Source organism: Chelon labrosus (genome assembly GCF_963514085.1).
Source record: "Chelon labrosus genome assembly, chromosome: 20".
NCBI classification, from domain to species: Eukaryota; Metazoa; Chordata; class Actinopteri; order Mugiliformes; family Mugilidae; genus Chelon; species Chelon labrosus.
In genome coordinates, this window is record NC_140353.1 from 1,397,983 (window position 1) to 1,413,908 (window position 15,926).

Genomic DNA, 15,926 nt, shown 5'->3' on the forward strand with positions numbered 1-15,926 from the left:
ACTGTTAATGATGAGCTGTCATCATAAAGTAATGTTTAAGTGACATTTACACTGATGTTCTGTCACTTTCAGTTATTTAATGTCGGTTTCCTAATCTCAGAGGCGTTCCAGGACAGTGGGGGAGCCCGGAGGGTGGACTGACTTTAAACTACAGCAGCACCAATGTGTTTTTAACGTAGGATGAGCAGCGAAACGTCTCCAAGAAACTCTACAGGTGTCCTTGTTTTCAGCTTTTTTATATTTGACGTGAGTTAAGATCAAGATTTGTGTAGAACTAAGATGTTTTTGCAGAAAGTTGCACAGAACTGACAATAATAATAATATTAAATAGCTAACTTCAGCTACTCTAGCTTTCTAAGCTAGCTAGCCTAACAACGTGCTAGTTCAGTTATGAGTTGGTTTGTTCTTTCTTTAACATTAGTTTCATCTGTGAACGTTCTCAGTCGTTCAGGTCTTTATATATTAAATAAAAAGCTGAAAACAACGGCAACTGTTGAGATTCTTGAGGATGTTTCGTCACTCGTCCAAATCTGAATCTGAAGAAATCTACTTGGATTAGTGGTGAAACATCTTCAGCTTTTTTATTGGGATGTTTAACGTGAGTTCATTTAGCTGGAAGAGCCACATGTGTCCAGCTGTGTTGTCTGTGATCAAGTCCAATATGGAAATTTAGACCCCAGAACCACCTCTGCCTGATTATCACAGCTGACCTTTACCTGTGGAAGAGGAAACTGAACACAAGTGCAAAGATATTTTTACCATAAGAAAAGAAGGGAAGAGAAAATAAAAAACTCATATTTTTAAAGATATAGAAGATAAAGATATGCATAAAGACAGTTACACGGGACGATTAATAATAATACTAAACACATAACTGAGATGCTGCTTGGATGTTTTCAAGAAACTCTACAGTCCCTTGTTTTCAGCTTTTATGGGATATTTAACATTAGTTAACTTCTCTAGCAGAGCCACATGTGTTCAGCTCTGTTTAACGTGACCAAGTCCAGAGTGGAAATTTTTTCCCAGAGCCCCAATAGACCCTTGAATCACTTCGGCTTAATTATCACAGCTGACTTTTACCCGTGGAAGTGGAAACTGGACACAAGTGCAAAGATGTTTTTCATTTGAGCCCTGTGGGAGCTGGACAAAAGAGATGGGAGAGTTTTAAAAAAGAAAACTCGGATGTTTTCAAGAAACTCTACAGTCCCATTTTCAGCATTTGGCATATTTAACATATATTTAGCTAGAAGCTACTCTGTCCAGAGTGGAAATGTTTTCCTAGAGCACCAATAGACCCTAGAACGGATTAATTAGAACTAATTATCACAGCTAACCTGCTGACCTGCAGAAGTGGAAACTGGACAGGAGTGCAAAGATATTTTTTCATTTGAAGAAACATTAAGGGAAGAAAATGCAATTTTCAAACGCTTTTGCTTTTCTTTTCTTGTGGCGTAAACACAATATTGAGCCAACAACCCTGCGGAGCCCGAAGCTCTGACCCTCTCAGGTTGACCTGCTTTCCCTCGCTGGCCTCCAACCAACTGCAGCCACCTGGGCACTTGACTTATCGAGTGCCAGCATAAATTCCCCATGCTAATCACCCTACAGCATATTTACACCTGTGAGTGTCTCCAGGGCAACGCTGAGGTTGTTTCGCTAATAAGAGGAGGATGAGTCGTGATGATGAGCGACATCAAATGTGTCGCGTGTCATCAAACACTGACGAGGGCTGTTGAGAAGAACTAACCTGAGCAGAGGCCTCTCAGATAGAGTGGATTAATAGACTCTGTGTTTTCAGTCAACAGCTCAGAGTGAGTCATAAAACACAAGAGAAATGAGACAGGATTTAATAGGACGCAAATGGAGTATGATGGTGCTTCTACACAGGGTTTCCCTGAGGAGATTCAGGTGCTGTCTGGCTGTAGAATCGGCACTAATCAGGACTCAAATCTGTGTCAAACCTGCCACAACCTTCGTCTCAGCACTTTTCTGACAGCTGACCCGGATAAAATGTGACGAAAAGCAGTCCACGCTGTCCACCAGCTGTCACAACAGCCTGAGTAATGGACACATACGCTGTCGCCCAACGCCGAGCGAATCTCATCTCCACGCTCCCCTCCTCTGAGCCCCTCGAGGCCTCTTTTCACGAGGCATCCAGGAGAGGAGGCTCAGGCAGCAATGAGCTCCCCGGAGATCTGCTGCTCCTCGCCAATTAGCCGTCTGGATGTGGAGGTGGTCACACGGGGCCCGGGGGCGGGGTTGGAAGCGTGGCGGTGATGTTTGGCAGTGTGTTCGCAGAGCGTGACACTGTTACAGCGGGGTTAAAAACCACAGCGGGGAGCGTTTATGATGGGGTGGAGGTGGATGGAGGTGCATGCTCCTGAATCTTTCTCTCATATGAATCTGCCTGACTCTTTAAATGGTTTTTAACAGATGCTGTTACACGCTGCAGGAGGTAAAATCAGCTCCTCCTTCTGTTATGAAATAAAATCTGGAGCAAAACAAGCGAAAGGAGCATAGTCTGTATATAAATATGGACTACACGTCTCCACTTCCTGTCAGTGGCCAAACTGACTCTATTTTCCCAGGGAAAACGGGCGGCGCCATCTTGTGAGTTTGGATCCAGAGTCTGATCAGTACGGTCTGAGGGTGGAGCCACGTGGAGCCGTGATATTGATGCCCCGCCCACACTTCCTCCAGACTCACTCATGTTTTAGTTTAATTAATACAACGCTCTGCTCTACCTCCACCTGTTACAAGGACATGATGGATTATACACTGAACTTATATACAAGTCTCACTGGTCCAGAGAGACCTGGACCAGTGGTCACCATGGAGACTACTTCCTGGACCAGAGAGACCTGGACCCATTCCTGCTACATTCAAGGAGAACACAGCTGTTTTTATTTAGGTTTTTGACTTATATTTTTCAAATCATGTTAGCAGAAAGAAAATTAACATTAACTTTCTCTTTTTCTATTTAGATGAAACTTTCTTCACAATAAATTCTGGTTTTAAAACCAAAAAACTGCACAGACTCACTTTGAATGCTTTCCATCAGAGACGGTGTGTAAATGTACAGTCCACTCGTTCTCTATTCCTGCATCGAGACGCTCTGGCCTACTGAGGCTGGGTAATGTATCGTACAGACATCAAGAACAGAAAAAGTAAACTGAAACCAACGGGACAATCCATCACAGTTAGGTAGAGCTACGGACTCTGACCCTGGCCACCAGAACTCTAATGAACAATCTACCTTTGATTCCCGGAGCCTCGGTTTACATGTCCAGACTCATCTCGACCCAGATCTGTTTCAGTGCTGAGTCGTCTATTCAGGTTCAAAGCTCAGTCGCCAGAGACTGTTTCACAAATAGGTCTGTATAGAGTATGAGTGATCTAAATGTGGGAGTGATAGACTAACCAACAGATGTAAACTCCTCTCTGCTTAATGTACCACCAACGTTTGATTCTCCCGTATCCTCCGGTAACACGGTGTACAGTTAATGCTTCTTTGATCCTGCAGGACTCTCGGTCTGCCAGGTCTCAGCCCGTCAACACAAACCAAACCAAAATATAAAAAGAACAGCTTTTTTGCGGTACGGGTGCTATTCATAACGGCTTACAGGTTTGAAACGAATTACACCGGAGGATTTCTTGCCTACACAGGCGCCAACTCACAGTTAACACGCTGACAGATGTGTCGATGGGACTGAATGCTGCTGCACGCCCCATCAGCAGATAAAAGGACTCGGCTGTTGGCAGCTCGGCGCCTTCGTATTGCTTTATCTTGAAACGCAGCTCGACCAGACCACGGTCCAGTAAGAGGCGTTTCAGGCTGCTTCTTACAGCTGATGTGCTGATGCTGCACTAACTCTACCTTTACAATATTTGACAATTCTGTATAAAAATGACTCAGAACATCAGTGGATTTACACACAAGTCCTGAAAGTAGACAAAGAGAACCCAAACAAACAAATGAAACAGAAATATTATATTTGTGCACACTTGTTTTTTCATCATTTCTTCATATCAGTTAGTTGTTAAAGTCAGAGTCTCCTTGTCTCCAGTATCTGCTGTGACCTCCTTGTCACTAAATGTTTCTGGTAACAGCTGATCAGTGGTCTACAGCAGCTTGGAGGAATTTTAGCCCATTCCTCAGAACAGAACCACTTCAGTTCTGAGATGTTGGTGGGTTTCCTCACATCAACTGCTTGCTTCAGGTCCTTCCACAACATTTCTATTGGATTAAGGTCAGGACTTTGACTTGGCCGTTCCTAAACATTCATCTTGTTCTTCTTTAACCGTTCTTCTGTAGAACCACTTGTGTTCTTGGTTCTCGTTGTCTTGCTGCATGACCCAGTTTCTCTTCACATTCAGCTCATGGACAGATGTCCTGACATTTTCTTTTAGAGTTCACTGGTAGAATTCAGAATTCATTGGTCCATCAATGATGACAAGCCGTCCTGGTCCAGATGCAGCAGAACAGGCCCAAACCAGGACATTAGCACCCCCATGTTTGATGGAGGGATGAGGTTCTGATGCTGGAATGATGCAGTGTTGGTTCATCTCATTTAAACCAAACTATTCTACTTTGGTCTCATCTGTCCACTAAACATTGTCCCAATAGTCTCTTTACACTGACTAGAAAAACCTCTGAACACTTCTGCTGTAGACGACTGATCAGCAGTTACCGGAAACATTTAGTTACAAAGAGGTCACAGCAGATACTGGAAACAAGGCTCAACCAACTTTTGCAACTCGCAAATATGTACAAATGATGAATAAACAAATGCACAAGTATACTATTTAAGCTTCATTTGTTTGTTTGGGTTCTCTTTGTCGACTTTCAGGACTTGTATGAAAACTTTTTTTTGGACTTCTATCCACCAACAGAAGTCTCTACAGCCGTCGCTCTATTAGAAGAACGACTATTATAATTTGAAGCAGCCTCTTCTCAGACTTTAGACAAATGTTGGTCTTGCCACATATTACTGGCTACGATGCTGCACGTCTGACAGCGTTTTAATTCCCTCCAGTTTTAGACACAAACTGATGGGTGATTAATGACTCGAGGAGTTCACTGCAGAAAAAGTAATAATGAAGTTTAATGAAGCTCATTCCGTTCTCAACGAGGGGGACTCGATCTGCCTTAAAGTCCCAACATGATCAGTGTGATTTTAATCATAACCACTTACGCTAATGAGGCCGTTAATTAAAATAACTGATGTATTAATTACACAGGGCTGCTGCGTCTGGTCGTCGCTATTTATATGAGCTTTAGATCATGAGTTATTTAGGAAAACGATTTATGTTGTTGAGACCGATATGCAACATTTCAAAACTTGTTCCCTTCCACGGCGTTTGGAGGGAACACTGTGACGACGCTGATTAATGTGAAGGATATTTTACTTCCTAGCTTTTAAAAAATTCATCCAGGACATCCAGTAGAAAGTGTTGAATATCAAAATACCAGAAGAGAAAGAGGAGAGGTAAAAGGCAAAGCTTTGAATTTGTCATTCCATCCTTGTTGCTTGGTTTTAAATAAATTAACATTTATTTTAAGGTTGCAGCAACTCATTGATGAAGTTGTAAATATGTCGATTTGTATAGAATACATCAATGTTAACTAAAAATGCTCTTATCAAATCCGCTAAAGAGGAAATTAATTACGCTTGAAAGACGTTTGTTGCTATCCTGCAGAGAACAGTAATATGACCAGAAGTTAAAACTGCTGAAACAAAAGAAGACGATTAAGTGGTTGCACTCTAATTAAAACTGAAACTACTCCCAACTGTACAGAGACAATGAATATCTGGACTAGTCAGATGGTTGGTTGACGGTGGTGAAGCTAATGGATATGCTAATGGTTATGCTAATGGATATCATGTCAGCTCTCCTTCCCATCAGTGTGTCTCTGCTCATATAGACGTATAAAACTAAACCAGGTAGATTTCCATGAACGTCCTGCTCTAAGTGGGTGTTAGAAACCTTTAGCAGTGGTTAGCATCACAGCATGAAGGTTGTTGGGTCTAACCATAGAAAGTATGCATATGGATGGTGGAACCGCTCCTCAAAAGCCAAAGCAAGTAGAGCTCCCCCTGGTGTCTGGCTGCAGTATAGGTCATAAGCTCCACCTCCTCCATGTTAGTGGGCGGGACTTGGGCCAAACTAAAACACTAAAATACAAGTCAAGGATGGTTTCAGTCATTTTAGGTAGTTAATATAATGTTGATGAATGTTCAAGTGTCAATTTTTCTGAGAAGTTTCGCAAGATGGTGCCGCCCGTATCCCCGGGAAAATAACATCAGTTTGGCCAATGAGAGGAAGTGGAGATGTGTTGTACATATTTATATACAGTCTATGGTTCTAAGCTGCCGGCCGGCTGGGGTCTTTCTATGTGGAGTTTCCATGTTCTCACTGTGTTTCCTCTCACATAGACATGACTGTTAGCTTCATGTTAGCATGAATGGTGACACTCTACAGGATAAAACACACGACATTACCATTACAACCTAATTAACGACAGAATACAGTAAAAACATCTTTTCCTAATTACACTCAATGAATCTGAACTTGTTTTGAATTGTTTGCCCGATAAAAACTCACATCCACTATAGAACCTGTCTCACTAGTGATGCAGCTAACGTTGCAGTGACTTCCTGTTCACATAGCTTTTGACAGGACAGATACGTCTGTAGCTGGATGTTTAATGGTCCAACACAGTTTAGTAAATCTCAACAAGACGAGCTAGCGGTCATCAGGAGCTTTATGTGCAGAGTTGGAGATAGATGTGTGAATGGCAGAGAAGGGAAGTCAGCAGCAGAATGTGTTTACAGGTAGAAAGGTGGATGTATGTGTTTCTAACATCAGTATTAAATCTCAATGTTTTCACAAGAAACTGAGCTCATTTCAGTCTTGAGACCTGCAGTATGAAAGTATTCAAGCATCTCTCCATGACAGGCTTCCTTTCATCATTTAACCTGCACTCTTAATTTATGCCTCTTCTAATCTACTCCACATCAAAACCACTCTGCACTGGTCCTTATTACTGGCTCTTGTACTGCAGCCAGATTCATATCTGGTTGGAAGCTCATCTCCTCCTCCTCCTCCTCCTCCTCCTCCTCCTCCTCCTCCTGCACTGCGATTGCTCGCCGGGCCAGAACATATTGCTGTGTGAATAGAGGTCCAGACCGAAATCCCCTTCTCATAACCAAGCATGAATAATGGATTAAAAATTAATCAGCTCATCGTTTTGGCAAAACAAAAAAAAAAAAAAAGAAAGGGAGGGAGGGGCGGGCAGATCTTCACAGAGCAGAGGAGAAATCATCAATAGATAATAGCGGTTAATAGTCTGACAGCGTGTGATCGTCCATTTATTCAGAGATCTGACGCCCAGCGACTGATCTGAGTTTAGATACAGGCCAGAGAAACGGAGGCAAAATAAAACCTGGTAGGAGATCCAAGGAAATCTAAACAGAATGGAGCGCATACACCGATCAGCATAACATTATGACCACCTTCCTAATGTTGTGCAGGTCTCCCTTGTGGGGACTCATCAGAGAATGGACATGGGCCTTCTGAGGGTGTCCTCTTGTTAGTGGGGGGGTCTTTGAGGGGAGGGGCCTCTGTGGATCATCCCACAGATACTTGATCAGTTTGGGATCTAGTGAATTTGGAGGCCAGGTCAACACCTTGTGCTGTTCTTCATGTTTTTTTTTTTAGTTGTTCCTAAAGTGTTTTTGTGTGTGTTTCTGTGTCAGGCTGCATCCTGCTGGGGATGGCTGCTTCCATCAAGGAGTGTCATTGCTATGGGGTGGGGGTGCCTGGTCTGGTCTAGGTGGGTGCTACATGTCTAAGTAACATCCACACCAATGAATGCCAGGTCCAGAAGTTTCCCAGCAGAACACTGAACTGTCACAACATGGTTTAATTGTTATTCACTTCTCCTGTCAGTGGTCATAAAGTTATGGCTGATCTGTGTACGTTCTCACCCTCACCTATGGTCATGAATAAAAGAATGGAGTACAAGCTAAGTTTTCTCAGCCTTAGAGACCGAATCTGCAGCTTGGAGTAGAGCTAGTGCTGCTTCACATAAAAAGAGGCTCGTTGAGGAGGTTATGGATTTGGATGAGGACGCCTCCTTCTGATGTTTACTGGTTATCGGGAGCCAGGAGGAGACCATGGGGTGGACCCAGAATTAACAGAAGGGTTTCCATTACTCTAGTTGCCCATAGGAACACAACTGAATCCCTCATGAGGGACTACAAGACATTGCTACAGAGCAGGACGTTGCTAGAAACTTTAGCCAACATTACTCAACTTCTGCCGCCTCCTTCAGTCAACGATAGATGAGTTGACCCGTCTCTCTGGAGCTGCTACAGAGCCTTGGATTGTTAGTGTGTTTACTGTATGTACAGCAGTGGGTTAAAGTTGCGTGTGCTTTAAAGATACTTCACTGTCCCTCAGGAGAAAACGCAGCTCTGCTCAACCCAGGTCAACGTCTCAGAGCCATTATAAAACAATAAATACACACATCTACTGTTTGTAGGTTAGCCGTTTGAGAGTGTGTGCGTCCATCTGATGCTATTGGATGATAATGAGAGCAGAGTAAAAGCCTCGAGCAGCAGCCTGGGGAAATAACTGGCTATAAGAACCACAACCAGCACCACAGCCAACACTACATCCTCTTCTTCTGCTTTGCCTCATTTCCCCTTCTCCTGATTTTTAAAAATCTGTTCTCTCTCTCTCTCTCTCTCTCTCCATCTGTAATCTTTCTTCCAGACCCTCTATAACTTACCTCCTCTTGCTTCTATCACCTGCTTTATTCCTTTCTTCCACAGTATCTTGTCTTTTGATTCACGCCCGTGTGCAGCAAACTTCTACATCTCAATGTGCATCCTCGTTCTTTTATTGTACCCAGTTATTCATACTCCTCTTTTGCCGCTGGTTTCCCAACATGTTCCAGCACAGCTTCCTGTTCCTTGACAACTTTCTTTCCTCTCAACACGAGAGGAAAGAAAGTTGTCAGGGAACAGGAAGGAGCGAATCCTCCTCTTCACGCCGTGAACATGCAGATGAGCCTCAGATCTAATCAGTCTCCTGACCCCTCCCAGCGTCTTGTCCTCTCCTTTCTGCACTGACCTCCTCTTCCTCCCTGCGCCCTCACCTGTGATCTGCCTCCTGGAGACAAGTTGCAGAATAACATCGTTGCCATGGACTCAAACTATTTCCTTCGTTGCTATGCAACACCAAGTTTGACACTTGCACGCAATCCAGTCATCATCAGAGAGTTTGGCTCTGAGACTCAGGACTAGTTTATTATTTATGTGTCCCCAGGGAGGACCTGTTAAGAAGCAAGTTCTTCTCAAGGTGCATAACTTACCTGACGTTCTCCGCTTACAGTCCTGTACCAACTGTACTCTGACACAAACTATATACACACACACACACACGCACACACACACACACACACACACACACACATATATACACCACATCTGCTGTTCTTACTGCAAGTATTGCACATATTCGTATATATTTAAATATAAATGCAGCGTACCAATATAGATATGCAGCACCGCTTACAAGTTTTTGCGAATTTTCTACATTTCTCCATAAAAATGAATCAAAACAAGTCCTGACAGTAGACAAAGAGAACTCAATAAAACACATGAACAGAAATGTTATACTTGACTATTTGTTTATTCAGGAAAATGAGCCAATATTACATATCAGTGATGTGTAAAAGAAAGTGTACCTCTGGGATTATACATTTGGAAGAGGTCATGTTCTGCTTGTCTGCAGTTTGATCAACGTCATGTGGACAAGACAGAAGACTATTGGGACAATGTTTAGTGGACAGATGAGACCAAAGTAGAATAGTTTGGTTTAAATGAGATGAAACAACACTGCATCATTCCAGCATCAGAACCTCATCCCTCCATCAAACATGGGGATGCTAATGTCCTGGTTTGGGCCTGTTCTGCTGCATTTGGACCAGGACGGCTTATCCTCATTGATGGACCAATGAATTCTGAATTCTACCAGTGAACTCTAAAAGAAAATGTCAGGACATCTGTCCATGAGCTGAATGTGAAGAGAAACTGGGTCATGCAGCAAGACAACGAGAACCAAGAACACAAGTGGTTCTACAAAAGAACGGTTAAAGAAGAACAAGATGAATGTTTAGGAACGGCCAAGTCAAAGTCCTGACCTTAATCCAATAGAAATGTTGTGGAAGGACCTGAAGCAAGCAGTTGATGTGAGGAAACCCACCAACATCTCAGAACTGAAGTGGTTCTGTTCTGAGGAATGGGCTAAAATTCCTCCAAGCTGCTGTAGACCACTGATCAGCAGTTACCAGAAACATTTAGTTACAAGGAGGTCACAGCTGATACTGGAGACAAGGAGGCTCTGATATGTAATATTGGCTCATTTTAGTCTCATATTTATGTTTCATGTGTTCGTTTAGGGTTCTCTTTGTCTGATGTTTTGAGTCATTTTTAATACTGTGAAGGAAGCAAATGCTTTTATTAGAGTTAGAGTTAGTGCAGCATCAGCACACCAGCTGTAAACCAGGGACAGATTAGGAACCGAGTCTGTTACCAGAAACTTCTCCATGCATGGAGAACGTCGAACATACAGGACTGGACCATCCCGCCTTTTAGATCATTTCCTTTAAATGAGAATTTGTGAAAATTGTGGGCGGAGAAGTTCTGGCTTCCAGGCTACGACAAACATCTGATAACACATGCAAAAACAGTAAAGAGTGTTTCAACAACACGATTCATCTGCAGACTGACGTCACTGATAATATTGAGTAATTTATTATACAAGCATTTTCATAACGGTACGGTGAATTCTTTAAATGTGAAACAGACCGAGGGAGCGTTGACTGGACAAACATCATTCATTCAAACTGACCGTCCTTATGAAACAAGTCAAATTAGATATGAGAGCTTTTCTCTAGGAGAACATATAAAGGTTCTGAGAATCCTCTCAGAGAGCTCCTAACTGCTGCTAAGAATCTTCAGGAATACATGCCCTGATTCTCTTTTCAATTCTTAAAAGCTCAGTTTATTGTTTGAAGAGCGATGAATCAGTTTGAAAACAGACTAAAGTGGCTCTTATCTCTGCTACGGTCCAGAGACGTGACCCAGACGCTGAACTCTGAGAAGAAAAATGAACTCAGTCACATCAGAAATAAAAAATAAATAAGAAAACGACTGCAGGCATGTTGAGAACATTTTCAGCAGCGATACGCCGCTCGTGTCCGCCGCTGCTCTTGACGACCAGCTGATGATTTATTGATTAATGCCCTCAGTGAGATGAAGCAATTCATCAAACATCTAATCTGCTTTTTATGAAGCCCCGACTGTCGCCTTGTCTGCTACGGCCTCATGATGAAGTTAGAGAGATGGAGCGGTAACACAAACGGAGAGGCGCCTCTATTTTTACTTTCTTTGCTCCTCATCGGTCGCAGCGGATCTGAAGCTGCAACCGGACGGATCTCTACAGTCTGGAGCTGCAGCAGTTTGTGGATCACTGATTTATCACAGACACCACAGTGGAGAAAGAAGCCGAATGGTGGGTTTTTATAAATCTGCTAGAATATTTACACGGTTTTAAGTCTAAAATACGTCCATCCAGCACCCCCCGCCCCCCCATAGCGCTATAAATACCCAGAGCCAAATAGCAAGGCCCTTTTTAATCAGACATGCCCCAACAATACTAAGTTCATAGACTCCACAATGAACAGTTTCCATTCATATTTTCCATATTTTTTTAAATGAGCAGCTTGGAGCTATTCTTGTTCAACAGAATCTCAGACTGACCTGCCCCTCATCCAACCCCTGTCTGTCCTATTTTTTATGTGCTGCTTCTTTGAATAACCATTGACTGTATATACTAGAAGATAACTCAACTGCTCATGTGGATCAGCTGCTTCTACGGTGCCAGAAGCGGCCATGCTGTACGCCGTAAATCACACGTTTTCTTTTTTTTTCTGAACGATGGTAAACGTCGTTATTTCCCTCCAGACTGAGTGAAACTCACGTCTGCACTCACAGTTGGAAAAATTATGCGTTCAGTTCAGAGTTCACAAAAATATTCAAAGAACGGCAGGTGTTCATGCACAACACTGGCCCTCAAACACGCAGAAGAGGTGAAGGAAGTGAACCCACAACCTGCACACCTACGATGAATCATCAGGGTAGAATTACCCAGTGTGCATCCTTAGCAATCTGCTCTGTAGATAAAAAAAACAGCTGATCAGAGTGAATGTGCCGTCAGGGAACTGTAAACGGCCTCAGTTCAATCAGAAACGTAGAAACTGGACCAGATGTTCCAGAAAACCAGCATGACCTGATCAGAAGGAGTTTTCAGTCGGATGTAGAGGTGTCTGGTGTAAACCTCTACTACCCATGTAGACTCTTGATGTGCTGGAATAAATCCATCCTCTCTGAGCGTGTCTGCTCCAAATGGAGTAAACATCAGGTGAAGATTTACCAGGAGGGACAGAAACATGGAGGTAGAAAAACAACCAGTTCTAATCCACCTTAAAAGAACAGCTGAGTGTAACATAGAAGAATAAACTCAACCCTCTGTCCCTCCACTGGCCTTGTAGTGGAAAGTGTCCCTGCAAATGTCTCACTTGTCGCTTCTTTTAAAATTTTGTAAACCTGTCTTCACTTTATGTTGCAGCTCTCGAGCCGACTCTAAAGGTGTCGTCTCCGTCCAGGCCTCTCTAGACACGCCTCCTCAGGAGTGGCTGATTGGGGTAATTAAGCCCATGCATTCGGCTATAGACACTGGAACTGACACTTTTTCTGCCTCTATCCGTCCGGTCTCAATCAGATGGATCCCTCAGTGTGAGCTGGGTTCTGCTCAGAGTAGTTTTTTCTTGCACCCGTGCTGCTCTGGACGCTTCATGTTTTACAAAGCGTCTCGAGACAATTTGTGACAATCAACTGAAGTGATTTGAATTTAACTGAATAACACTTGGGCCTGGAAGTTGTCCTGGAGTCTCTCTGTTGGGAACTGATTCTACTCCTGCAAAGATCTGCTGGGCCAATCAGATCATTTGGGGGCGGGGCTTAATGTCATGATAGACAGAAGAGTAACAGTAGGTTCTCATGGAGTTGGAGGACTGTCCAGTAGCGTGTAGATATATATATATTTTTTTCTCTGTATCAGCTGGAACACGCCCCATAATGAAATCCAGATATCTGATATTCTGATAGGAACTGAGCGTGGACATGCTGAGCTAATAACAGATACAGAAGCATCGTTTAGTGGCCGCTATGCCTCCTCAAAGAACATCCATCTGAAAGCTGAACGTGTCAAAGGACTCCTGTTTTGTGTTTGGTCTGATGGAGACACACGATCCTTCACTGGAAGGTAACACGTCAACAGCAACACAATAAGACTTCACCGTTTGATGCTGAATGTTTGAAAATGTAAGATGTTCGACAGAGAGAGAGCTTGAAAGCTAAATCACTTCAATGGCTGCATTCAGAGACAGACGTCATCTGCGACTTTAAAGTGTTAATCACTAACCGGGGGCTCTTATCTGCTGCTGTACATGCTGCTCTCTGCAGCCTCGTACTCTTCTTATATGTATGAGTAGAAACCAATAACAACGACAACAACAATAAACGGCTGCAGCAGCTGCTCTCACGACCGTCAGCAGCCTCGGATGAGAGTTTACCGATGGAGAATCTCAAGAAGGAAAGATTATTACAGCAGAATGAGAGCAGGGCTGCAGCACCGGCACACAAACTCTACTCACCAGTCAGTCAGTCAGTCAGTCAGGCTGGGATTTGGTGAAATTTGAAAGTTGGAATTCAGCTGCTGCTATTTTCAACCTCACGATGGATCAGTTATGTTGGAAAGACTGGAAAAGCCTCCGTTATCATGACTGGGACTTTTATTTTATTATCTTTGCTCCTCCATGGAGTAGCAGGGAACATCTCGAGATAGAAAGTTAGAAACTAGTTTGGTTGTGCAGACAACTAATTAGAAAATGATTTTACTAATCCATCGCTGCACATTAAGGCTGTCAGCCAGCTGGTTTATTTGTAGTATTTTGGTTGTTTTTCTTGAAACACTGTGTTTAAAGTAAATGAATCATCTCGCTAAGAAGGTTCTGGGTTTGAATCCATGGGTCGACTGGGACCTGTCTGTAAAAGCTGACGTCTTTAGATGTCTCCTCTGACCAGTTCCCACATTTCTTTCCAATCTGCTGACTGGGCAGACATTTCAAAGATGAAGAACCCACGTACCTAAAATGGCGATGACCTCGTCATCCTGGATGACCTCCAGTGACCCCGACACCACGAAGCAGAGGGTGTCGACGCTCTCGCCAGCGTGGAAGATCAGGTCTCCCGGCGCGCAGTGGGTGGTCTGAAACTCCACGGCCAGTGAGCGCAGGCAGCCGTCGCTGGCCAGCCTGAACGCTGGATGCTCGTTGAACACCTGAATGAGAAGAAGGACGGTGGTAGAAGTTAGCCCTCAAAGTTTGGTTGTTGCCTCAGTAAGTTTAAGACTTTCGTTTGGAACATGAACAGATTTTGCAGCCCCGTCCACCTTTTGAATGTTCCATTAACACACCAATGGTGTGTGGAGCTCACCCTGATGGCTAGCAGCAGTATAGGTCATATAATCATATAAACCCCGCCCCCTCCATGTTAGTTAAAAGACCAAACTACAGTGCAGCAAGATGGTCACAACAACTATGCTAGTGTCTTCCTGTGAGTATGCTCCAGTCTCAAACTTGCAGAAGGGACAGATTATCAATTGAACCAAAATAGGAAGTAGAAGATGAAGAACTTTTGCTTGATAATAAAATCCTCTGGTTTCGTCCCAAGAACTGCTGCAGTCTTGAGTTTACTGACATTCAGCTACAGTTGATTATTTAACATTACTAGTTATACTGGCCGTAGTTTTGCACAGATTGTGTACAATCTTGAAATATTTAATATATAATAAAATCATAAAGTTTAATTAATACGAGCACAAAACCAGTTTACATACCTTCCTGTTGAGGTGGACACAGATGTCGGCCCGCATGTCCTTGGGACAAATGGATAAGACCTGAAATACAGAGGAGACATGAGGGGATCACATGGTTGTATGGACCATAGACTGTATAAAGATGGACGGTGGAACTGCTCCTTTAAAGTGAAGCCAAAGCAAGTAGAGCTCCCCCTGGTGACTGGCTTCAATAAAGGCCATAAGCCCCGCCCCCTCCATGCTAGTGGGCGGGACTTACATGAAAATACATGTCAAATTATTTTCTGTCATTTTAGGTAGTTAATATAATGTTGATGAATGTTCAAGTGTCAATATTTTGGATAAGTTTCATTTTAGTCAGTTAGAAACAGGATGTGACATAATGGCGACAACCAGGTGCCATGACAACCGCTCTGTTAAGCGGTGAGAGGTGTAAAAAAAAAAAAAAAATGTAAAAAATAAGTCCAGTGTATAACCCAACATTTCCTTGTAACTGGTGGAGGTAGAGCAGAGCGTAGTGTTAATTAAAGCAACGCGAGTGAGTCTGGAGGAATTGTGGGCGGGGCATCGACATCATGGTTCCACGTGGCTCTGCCCTCAGACCGTACTGATCAGACTCTGGCTACAAAGTCGCAAGATGGCGCCGCCCGTATCCCTGGGAAAATAGCATCAGTTTGGACAATGACAGGAAGTGGAGACGTGTTGTCCATATTTATATACAGTCTATGTTCTGGACATGTAGACATGAGCCAGGCAGTGACTTATAGTTCCTAATTCTCCACCTGCATGTATGTGTTATGATGGCGTCAGAGCGAGGTTCAGGTTCTTGCTCAGGAACACATCAGCAGAAAGCCAGCGAGTCGACATGGATGAAAAAACTCACCGTCTGGGTTTTACTGCAGCTTAGAAACACA

The 15,926-nt window shown here is 43.3% G+C and overlaps 1 protein-coding gene across 1 annotated transcript in view; it reads right to left on the reverse strand.

Annotated features, from left to right (window-relative positions):
- kcnh5b (potassium voltage-gated channel, subfamily H (eag-related), member 5b) overlaps positions 1-15,926 on the reverse strand; it is a gene marked incomplete at both ends in the record, with an annotated part of 109,638 nt that overhangs the window by 21,987 nt on the left and 71,725 nt on the right. The window contains 2 exons of the mRNA XM_084568573.1: positions 14,283-14,475; positions 15,034-15,093. Of these exons, the coding sequence (XP_084424699.1) occupies positions 14,283-14,475; positions 15,034-15,093 (253 nt within the window). The remainder of the gene's footprint in view (positions 1-14,282; positions 14,476-15,033; positions 15,094-15,926) is intronic.